The sequence below is a fragment of the Camellia sinensis genome, chromosome 6 (assembly GCF_055761805.1).
Source record: "Camellia sinensis isolate YWXY chromosome 6, ASM5576180v1, whole genome shotgun sequence".
Lineage (NCBI taxonomy): Eukaryota > Viridiplantae > Streptophyta > Magnoliopsida > Ericales > Theaceae > Camellia > Camellia sinensis.
This window is the reverse complement of record NC_138966.1, coordinates 24,297,782-24,308,856: the sequence shown is the minus strand read 5'-3', so window position 1 is coordinate 24,308,856 and position 11,075 is coordinate 24,297,782. Positions and strand designations below refer to the sequence as shown.

The following is an 11,075-nucleotide window of genomic DNA, read 5'->3' as shown; positions in this document are numbered from 1 at the left end:
ATTTTTTTCATTTCACCTAAGTTCATATGTATGATAGAGGTGTAAATTTGGTACAACCCGAGCTCCTGCCAAAATTTGGACGGGTCTACGAGTCAAGAAATTAGGCTTATGTCCAAGTCCAAGTCTAGAGAGTACTTGGGCCTTGAGTGTGTTGGTAGGCCGAGTCAACAGGTTTGGGCTCAAGCTTGGAGTAGGCCTGATCATTTAAAAAAATTTTAATCAAAATTTTTTTTTTTTTTACTAGAAAATGACGCTAGACCTCAGTCGAGTCAAGCCTTGAGTGAGTCTAACCTGATGCGCCACGCCAGGCTTCAGGATAGGCGTAGCAGGCTGGACTTACAGACCAGACTGAACTTCGAAACAGGTGACCCAGGCTTGAACAGGCCTACCCGGGCCGAGTTGCGCCGGACTACAAGCGAGTTTCGGATAAACCGCCAGCGAGCCAAATTTACCCCCAACGTGTGACTGATGAGTGTTCACCCAAGCCAATCTAATCTGCAGCTGCACCAAAGTTTTTAAGAACATACCACACGGCTACAACTTGTCATTTTAAAACAAAAAAAAAAAATATCATCGGATAGAGAACAGGGGAAGAGAGAGCGCGAATGGTTCATGATAAAACACATGTATTATTGATTGATTTGTTGTTACAAGATTGATGTGTTGTTATATGTATCTGTATATTACAAGTCCTATATATAGAGAGGTTTTGGGAGTAGTAGGTGTAGAGTGGGTGGTGGTAGTAGGTAAAGTGGAGGTGGTAGGTGGAGTGGGTGAGGAGTAGTGGAGGTGTGTAGTGGTAGTGGTAGGTTTTAGTGGTGTAGGAGGTGTACATTAACAGCCCCCCTCAAACTCAAGGAGGATAGGAACTAACCAACTTGAGTTTGAAGAGAGTAACAAAACAGAAAAATAAACTGATAAATAAAACAGGATAGGAGACACGGTATGGTCGTGTCAGACCGATGTAGCAGACAGTTTATGGGGTCATGTCGGACCGTTGTAGCAGACACTGTGTGGTCGTGTCAGACCGATGTAGAAGACAGTTTACGTGGTCATGTCGGACCGTTGTAGCAGGACAGTTTACGGGGTCATGTCGGACCGATGTAGCAGGACAGTTTACGGGGTCATGTCGGACCGATGTAGCAGACAGTTTACGGGGTCATGTCGGACCGTTGTAAAAGACAGTTTACGGGGTCATGTCGGACCGTTGTAGAAGACAGTTTACGGGGTCATGTCGGACCGATGTAGTAGGACAGTTTACGGGGTCATGTCGGACCGATGTAGCAGACAGTTTACGGGGTCATGTCGGACCGATGTAGCAGACACTGTGTGGTCGTGTCAGACCGTTGTAGAAGACAGTTTATGAGGTCATGTCGGACCGATGGAGCAGCTGTGGTGGTGCACCGAGGAGGCGACTTAGGGAGTGCGCCATGAGCGACTTATACATGATACTGGTATAACCCCCCCTCAAACTCAAATAGGTGTGAAGATAGAAACCTATTTGAGGTTGAAACAAAGGGATTGATAAAGCTGACCGGTGTAGAAGACACTGTATGAGTGTGTATATAGGCTGCCCAAAAAATATACATGGATGTAGATATCGAGCCCTCAAAAGTCGTGCCCTCAAAAGGTGTGCCCGCACCCTCAAAAGGCGTGCCATCAAAAGGCGTGCCCGAATGCATCAAAAGGCGTGCCATGAAAAGGCGTGCCAGTTTGTCGGCGAGAAGAGGCGCGCGATGCGCGTGGCTGCCTCGGCTATTTAACCAAGACGGAGCTGAGGCCGAGGCAGAGGCTCAGACAAGAAACTGAGAGAAACCTCTGAAGAAGTCTGCGTTGTGCTGAGAGAGAGAGGCTGTAACACTCTGTTGCGAGAGAAAATGGCTTCGTCGTCCCGTGGTCTACTTACTCTCTTTCCCGACCTCAACGAGTCCACAAGAGAGATAGCAGGTGCGGTGTCCCGTGAACCTCAACCAAACACCACTGGGTTTGCTCCGTTGAACTTTCCGATGCAGTCGGTGGAGCAAAAAATGGCTGTGCAGTCGGATGTGGAGGCCAATCAGTATACGCTGAAGGCATGTGTGGAAAGCATGACGGCGGTCACAAACTTGTCGAACCGGCTGCAGAGTAGGACAAATGAGGTGCAGCATTTAAACTCCCAGCTGGCTCTGCTCCAACGCATGTATAAGGATGCGCGAGCAGAGATAAGCGTGCTAAGGGCAGAAAACAAGGAGCTGAAGCGGAAGGCCACCGTGATGTTCCGATTTGGAGGGCCGCCATATGCTGCAGTGGAGGAGCAGGGAGTACTGATCATGCCCAGTGGAGTGGGAAATACGGAGGCAACACCGGCAAGGGCCGTCCAGGACGGAGGCAAGAAGAAGAGACCGGCGGCAGAGTAGAGAAGAAAAAAAACCACTGTGGGTGTGGTGGTTTGGTGTTTGTTTGGTTGTGTTTTTGTTTTTTTTTTTGTTTTTTTTTGTTTTTTTTTTTTTATATATATATTTTTTTTTATTGTTTTATGTTTTTTTTTTTTTTTTTTTTTTTATTATGGTGTAAAATGGTGATTAGGGCGAAGACCCGATAGAAATAAAATGAGTGTATGGTGCAAATCCGAATGGTTTGAAGGGATAAAACTGAGCAGAAAAATTAGATGGAATGAATAGAAGATTTTTTTTTTTTTTTTTTTTTTTTTTAAAAGAAAAAATAAAATAAAATAAAATAAATAAAAGTAAAGTGGGTAAAGTAAAGGTAACATGAATCAGCATGCGTTTAAAAAAAAAAAAGAGTAGATATGAGTTTGTACAAAAATAATAATAAAATAAAAAAGTGGCGAAGGTTGGCGTGCGCACACAGTGCAAGATGGACAGTGCAAGATGGGTTTTATTTATATAAATATATATATACTAGAGAGTGTGGGTTTTATTTATATAAATATATATATACTAGACAGTGGGGAACAGGGGGTGGTGGTGTGAATTTTTTAGTGTTGAAGTTGTGGCTCTTTCTAGTTATGAAGAGAAAGAAGAGCAATTTAATCAGAAGTTATATAAATATATATATACTAGAGAGTGGGGGAGAGATGGAAAAGTAGGGGTGTGTCAATGTAATAAAATATATATAGATATAGAGATATGTTAAAATAAGAGAAAGTGGAGGGGGGTGATGATTAAAAAAAAAATGTTGGCATCAGAAATCTCGTGGGTGTGTGTGAGTTCTGTGTGCGTGTGTCTATGGAGAGAGAGAAGGCACTGCTCAAGCACATGTTCTTCATATTGTCTGTAAAAGCTGCGAAAAAAGCTCATGTAATGAGTCCCACTTTCCTGGGAAGGCACCCTCCTTCTCCGTCCCTTTTTCGTTGTTGATTTTTCTGGAAGTTGGATTTGATCATTTCCCTCTCTTGTTTCGGTGTGTGGGTGTCCAGCGGATGATCAGCACCATAGTAATGATGAGAGAGAGGGTAGATGGATTTGAGATAAGAAATCGCAGGTGAGGGCTTCAAAGATTGGTGCCCCGTAATGGCCTGCATCCTTCTCAGTCAGAGTAGAGAGAGAGACAAAGAGTTCTCTTTCCTTCCTTTGTTCTCTCTACCAATCTTCGAACATGTGACCTGAGGCATTTGAAGTACATCCAAAGCCACATTGGCTCCTCCGGCTGTGGTCGCCGTGTGAGGACCATCCCATAAACCCATCTGGGTGTCGAGACCGAGAAACTCAGGGGTTCGAGTGGTGTGAAGCGAGAGAGGCGGTGGTGATTTTTGTTGATGAGTTGGAAGGAAACTGAAGGTATGTGTAAACAAATTCCAGCGGGCAGCGAAGGCAAGGTTGCCGGCCGGCTGCCCGCCGGTGAGAAAACAAAATATGGGCCTAAATCTTATGGCTCTGATACCATGATAAAACACATGTATTATTGATTGATTTGTTGTTACAAGATTGATGTGTTGTTATATGTATCTGTATATTACAAGTCCTATATATAGAGAGGTTTTGGGAGTAGTAGGTGTAGAGTGGGTGGTGGTAGTAGGTAAAGTGGAGGTGGTAGGTGGAGTGGGTGAGGAGTAGTGGAGGTGTGTAGTGGTAGTGGTAGGTTTTAGTGGTGTAGGAGGTGTACATTAACAGTTCATCTAATGAAACCTGTAATGCTGCGATGGCTTCGGTGGCAGCACCGTTGCTACTCCCGCACAACACTCCACCATTATCTCTTCCACTCACCCTCCTCAACACTCTACACCCTCACTACCTCCCTACGACCACCTCTCATCTCCACCGTAGTCCCTTCCTTTCATCGTACCCTCCATTTCCGATCACACGGCCTCAAATCACCCTACGCTTTGGATTCCAGATACAGCAACATCGACGACTCGGATGATCCCAATGCAAGGAAGAGCCGCAACGAGAAGAAGCGCGAGGCTCGGCGCGCCGTCCGATGGGGAATGGAGCTCGCCGCTTTCTCTACTCCTCAAATCAAACGTATTCTCAGGTATTTCCCAAAATGTCCTCATCTACTTCATCAAATTACCTATTTATAGATACAGAATCGCCGTATTGTTTGTTCGTTGAAATTCTAGTTTTGTGTGAATTTTGATTGCAGAGTCGCTTCTCTTGAACCCGAGGTCTTCGATGCTATCATGCTAGTGAAGGTGATGATACTTACGATTAGTGTTATTTTGTACATTTGTTTTGATTAGAATAATGATTGGTTGAATTTTGTTTTTGTTTTGGTTTTGGTCGATGTAGTTTTTTGAATACTAGGTGTTTGTTTTTTTGCCTCAGAGATTAGGCCGTGATGTTCGAGAAGGAAAGCGAAGGCAGTTCAATTATATAGGTATGCAAAACTTAAGATGGTAGTAAAGAGTTGCATTGCTTTCGAATTAGACGTCTTTTTTTTTATGTTGCGAGGTTTATGCAAATTAGCTTTCATCCATGGAGTCTGGTAACTTTAATTGACATAAATTATAAACTTTGGAAAAGAGAGAATATTTATTTTAGTTGGATTTGTGCGAGGCATACCGTAGGCAAGGTTTGATTTCTTCAACTTGGAGAATATGCTCAAGTATGATGGTCATTTCGTTTGACCTCTTGCCTATAATTTACGGCTTACTTCATGTGCCCACGAGTGTCCTCTAACTGCATACAGTAGCATTACCTGTACACCTGTCAAAAAGAAAGAAAACTGTGTTTAAAAATGTAAGTGAAATTAGATGAAGGAAGGAGAAAGACAATTTGCTATTGTAAGTTCGTTGACAATATCTTAATTTTTCAAATGGCAATGCCTGCTGCTAGTCTTGATGGCCTGTTTAAATTGTCACTGGGTGTGCAGCTTCTATTCATTCGGTGGCATGCGATGTAACTTTTAATTTCATGCCAGATTAGTCAAAACACTGTTTTTCTGTATTCTGTCTAAAATGAAATTATGTAGGTTGAAAACTTGTATCTTTGAAACTAATGTTCATTGTGCATATCTTTTAGGTTACTATTCTTTTTCTTTTTGTTTTTGATTTGTAAGTGCATATCTTGCGTGATTCTTAACCCTGCAGTATTGAGTTCTTTCTCAACAATCTTCATGATAAATTTCATGGTATAATTTACGTACCTGACAATTTCACATGTTTGTGGTCTGTGTTACATGGACTCCCAATGTACCTCTGTGCACCAGATATGAAAAGGATAAGGGTGTGAGATATGTGTTGACACTTCAGACATTTAAATTCTCCAATTTTATATGATATTTGAAAATGTTTGCATTTGCTACTAATCATTTCTAGCTTTTACACAAATGAATTTCATATTTTTTGTATTTTTTTTTTTTCCATATCCAATTTTTTATATATATCCCACTATCCTAAGATCTAGATTTAGATTTAGAATGATTTGATGCTTGGACATGTACCTGCATCCGATACCCGAGTCCATGTAATATAGCCTACGGTATTAATTTAGCACTTCAAATTCTTCTTAGGAAGATTGCTAAGGGACGCAGAGCCTGAATTGATGGATGGTCTTATTCAGGCTACAAAAGATGGTGACCAGAATAAGTTTCAGGCTTTATCTGGTTCAGAAATGTGGGACATTGAAGATGATGATGATGAGGTAGAAGAAACCGAATATGAAGATGAAGAGGAGGTATGTTATGATATGTTTCTTTGTGGTTTGAATAAAATTGGGGATTTTGGATTGATCAGTGGTGGTAATAAAAATAATTAAAAATATCGAGTGATAATGAAGGTGATTAATAGTGATAATAATTGACATCATCAAGTCTGACTCCGAAAAGAATCGGTGATGATGGTGGCATTATTAGAAAAATTCAACAATGATGATCGGAAATGTGATTGGCACATGCCTATCTTAAGTCCATCCCATGAAAATGTATCTTTTGTTTTGCATGTTTACTTCTAGTTTCCATTTTATTTTCTTCTCAAAACTTGATATTTGTTATTTTGAAAGTTCTAAACCTGAGAGTTAACTGTTGGTACTCTGAAGGAAGGCCTCTTTATTTTATTAGAACTCATAAGTGTGATTTTGATAAGTTTAAGTATTTAAGTTATTATTTCTGTAAGGTGAGATCTCAAGTTTCACAAAATGAAGTATGACCAACAAAAATGTGTTCACAAAATGAAGTATTTTAGTTTATTATTTCTGGCAATATTTTAAGGTTTGTGGAAGGTTAGGCTTCACCTTGGGGTTTATAAATGCTTTTCTTCCAGTGTTATCTATAAAAGAACGTAAACATATTCTGATTGTGCATCTCAGTATTTAATGTCGATATGCTTTTAGGTAAAGAATAATAATTATTTTAGGTAATCTATTAGCTATATATACACATATATATTCTTGTGAGCAAAACAAGGTTTTAAAAATCGGATCTGTGAGTGAACCGGAAAAGGAATCAAGTGGATGGGTCACTACTTCAAGAGTAGTGCTAGAGACCCCAAAAGTTTTACCTAAATTTCTACCAAATGTCTTATATGGGTGTGGGACCCACATTCTAACATTATTGCTACTTCAATCATTGGGTCAAACCAGATTGAACTGTAATATAATAATTACCTAATAAATATATTAAAAATTATGCTTAAATAAGAAATATGTATTAAATATGCATTATATGTTTTATACTTTTGTATTTATATTGATATTATTTGTAAAAATGTTAATTATACTAATATATGACAGAAAGTAATTGGAATATAATAAATAAAATATATCTACTAATTTATCAAGAATGAGTAATGCTGGCATAGTGGTAAGAAACAACAATTTTATGCTTGAGATGCTGAGTTTGAATATTGCGAACAATCTTTTCTAACACTTGACCGCTTAAGTGGTCAAGCCCAGCCTGTTCACTCCAACTAGCACCGGTTCAATAAAAAAGGGCCTGTTTTTGAACTACAACAGGTTCGAGGATATATCCGGACCGGACTTAGATTGGTTGATAGCTCAACCGGTTGAACCGGCCGGTCCAGTCCGGTCTAGTCTGGTTTTAAAACATTGGGCAAGAGGTTAAGTTGATATGTAATATTCTTTAATGCATAATAAGACAATGTATCCATGCATTCTGCAATTATTAATTCATTGTATACTCTTTTGCCTTTACTTTAATTATCCAACTAGTGCTTATTGGCAGCAAAACAGTCTACAGCTTCATAAGAATATCGTAACCTAGTCTTGGAATGTTTATGCAGTTTTGCTAGTAACACTACCATTTGCACTCCCCATTACCCACCCATGTGAGTGTAAATGGAATTTTTAGCAACTTTTCTCATGTTTATGAAAGGTCTCACTTTGAAGATTATTTGCAGGGGTCCCATAATTACATTAATATGGCAACCAGATGGTCTGATGGGCTGATAAATAAGGATGCCGACATTACCAAGGAAATTTATTCGGTTCAAGATGTTGATTTTGACCGTCAGGTGAGTTGGGTCATATCGCATGCTATTTTATTTTCATTATTATCTCTCTCTTTTTGTTGCACACAACAAACAAATGCATGTGCTTACTCATGCATGGGTGGTTCTCTAGAGAAAGTGTAATGCATAGTATAATATATTCTTTCTTCTTTTTTTTTTTAGTTGTTAAGTTCTGCTTGCTGATTGCTAATATGCAAAGTTTCCACACTATATATGTGCATATACTAGAAGGTGTGCACACCCACATGGGTGCACTTGAAATTTGCAGTTACAAAAAAGCACATGGGTATATTTGAATTTGGTAGTTACAGAAGAAGGAAGAAGGGCAGTTTAGGAATTAAAAAAAAACTATGACGTCAGTGGTGGAACAAGAAAAATTGTTCAGATAGGGCACTTATTAATTACAACTTCAAATTTTTTTTCTCATAATCAATAACAATAGATAATAATTTTTTTGATTAATAGTAAGCACAAAATCTTAAAAATTTAATCTAAAAGTTTTAAATTTAATTTTTTTTTTTTTTAAATTTTTTGCCATTAACCTTGTGAAATATGATAATTGAAAATATGATATTATTTGTAACTAGTATATGATAGGTAATGTAAAAGAATCTTGTATGTCTTATGATAGATTATATAATAATATACAAATAATAGTGATACTACATCATTATCGATATATGGTATCACTAACCAGTACTAAAATAACACATGGAGGGTTAATTCAACTTGCCAAATATAATTAACAATTCAATAATTCCACATTTTCCTAGTGGGATTAACTATGTTTAATTGTAAGTGATGATGTGGTATCACTGTTGCACTGAATTTTTTTTTAAAAATATTTGAATATAATAATGTGGCTTGTTGTAATTTCTTCATTTTTAATCAAAACAACCACCATTATTTTCGTAATTTGAAAAATGCCATTAAGAAATCATTCTAAATGTTATTTCTCCACAAATTTTCTATTTGTTAATTATTTTCCTTATATACAAAATATACATATACACAAAATTGAGGGGGGACACGTGCCCCCCGGTCCCTTCATACATCCGCCACTGTGATGTTCATACCAACTCAAGTGTTTGTATTAAATAATATAAAACATACATATATGATTATTGTAAAGGATATCCTTTGGAATTACTTGGTTTTGTCAATATTGTTACAGATATTATCAGGGACTCAGAGGTTTTGTAAATATTGCAAACTTCTGAGCTCTCTAACTCTAACCACTAACTCCAGTTACATATGCTAGGTAGTTTTATTAGTTTTAATCCTATGTAGTTAACTGCCATGTTTTCTGAACAATGATCTTGCTATGCTTTTTACCGCAACAAAACATGTCAATAAAGCATATAATCCAACGGCTTGAGTTTAAAATTGAAATAAAATGACATGCAATTATTATATATATATATATATATATTTAAAGAGAAAATTGGTGGAAAGTCCATCCCAAAGGGGGTATAAGACATTAGATCCAAGGAAAAATTTTGTTTGGTGATAAGGACACGCCGGAAAAGTTGCTGGTGGCTGGCAGCAGCAGGTGGCGGTGGTGAGGTAGAAAATGTGTGATATTCAACAGATAGGTTGTTGAATGAGTGACGTGTCACATTTCAACATATAGTTAGTTTGATGAATTTCAACAGACAGACAGACAGGTTGATTTCAACAGATTTTTGAACAAATTGTATCATTTTGGCCCAATGAGATTAGAGTTTCGGCACAATGGCCCAAAAAATTCAGAAATGGACTTGTGACTTGAAGCTCCTTTTTAATGTAGCCCGTTTAGGATTACCACAGCAAAACTGTTGCAAAGAGATCCATGGTAGAGGATCCTGATCCTTACTCATTGGGTCCATGCTCAGCAGCTTTCTTGTTCTTGGGCTTGGTTTTACGGGTTAGCCCATCTTATGACCTGAGCCTCATTGAAGCTGGATATTTGGCTGCAATATGCTGCTTCACTTTTGACTAAACAGTAGACTTGTACTATTCTATTCTGTATTTACCATGATGTACTTATCTTGTATTAAGTCAATACGTCTATTTGACAAATTAAGTTCAAATGCATTTGTCACCCAGCTACTTGGCTTCTGTGAAAACTAAGTTCATCCTGGTGATATGCCTTTATGAATATATGGCACATTAGCGTGTTAAATGATTTCTTCTGTTTATTGTATTACAACTTGCCTTGTTTGATTGATCAGTGTAGGATTATTAAGAAGGTTATTTTTTTCTGTCAATTTGTGATTTTTGTGAGCAGTTGTTACTTGGTAGTTATAAATCTTGGGCACAGAATCTTACTTGATAGCTGAATTCATGCCTGGAGTATTCAAAGATGGTCTCTTGTTTGTGCTTTATTTTCTTCAGAAAAATTTAACTAGTCTGATATTGAAATCAAGCCGGGAACATCTATTGACTTCATCCCTGATTATCACACTAAAAATTTTGTTTTATACAAGTTATTTACTGGATGACTTCTACCCTTTTTAAAATTGAATCACATACACATGCTTCCTCTCTTGTCTGTGATATTTTGCACCATATACAGGAATTGCGGAGACTTGTGAGGGAAGTGCACTCTATGCAAGAGCGCCAAGTCACTTCAGAGGAGAATGAGGGGGAAGCAGATGCAGCATTAAATGGTGCCGAAAGGTCCCTTGCACGTTTTCTTCGAACCCTTGCAAAACAGCTACAAACCAAGTAGAATTTCATTATTGGCCTATCGACATTTTGTCCTTGTTCATTAGTTCCCCATAGAGCTATTGTGGCATTCTCAGTGAGTTGGGGAAGTGATTGCCTAAACCACCAAATTCCCCAATTCTTCTTCAAAATATTGCCAGCTCCACCGCGCCACTGCCTTTAGCCAGACGAGTTATCTTTGTTGGAGGTGCTGTTGTAGATGAGTCGATGATTATTTTTGCAAAGAAGGCCTATAGTTGAAGTGGTCCACATGAGAGAGAGAGAGAGAGAGAGAGAGAGAGAGGCTCTTGAGTCTTGATTCTTTTTATCTATTTGACTTATGGATTGGCATAGCTGGTTCACTTGTACCTGAGTTAGTCCTTTGCATTCAATTTTGTACCCTCATAATTTTGGCTAACAAGTCTGGGAAAGGAGCTCCTAGCAATATCATGAAGATGCATATTTGTTTAGTTGGCAAGTG

The 11,075-nt window shown here is 38.4% G+C and overlaps 1 protein-coding gene across 1 annotated transcript; it reads left to right on the top strand.

Annotated features, from left to right (window-relative positions):
* Nucleotides 1-473: 473 nt before the first annotated feature.
* LOC114292120 (kinesin-like protein) lies at nucleotides 474-11,064 on the top strand. Its single transcript, XM_028236034.2, has 7 exons — nucleotides 474-614; nucleotides 4,118-4,473; nucleotides 4,585-4,633; nucleotides 4,767-4,818; nucleotides 5,953-6,116; nucleotides 7,796-7,909; nucleotides 10,464-11,064. Exons 1-7 carry the CDS (start codon nucleotides 606-608, stop codon nucleotides 10,617-10,619), a joined length of 900 nt encoding a protein of 299 aa, XP_028091835.2. The 5' UTR covers nucleotides 474-605; the 3' UTR covers nucleotides 10,620-11,064.
* The last annotated feature ends 11 nt before the right edge of the window (nucleotides 11,065-11,075 follow it).

Bases quoted from the DNA above. Each gene is read 5' to 3' on its own strand.
- LOC114292120 (XM_028236034.2), top strand. The intron at 4,634-4,766 runs GTGATGATACTT...TTTTTGCCTCAG, and splicing joins ATGCTATCATGCTAGTGAAG to AGATTAGGCCGTGATGTTCG. The intron at 6,117-7,795 runs GTATGTTATGAT...GATTATTTGCAG, and splicing joins AATATGAAGATGAAGAGGAG to GGGTCCCATAATTACATTAA.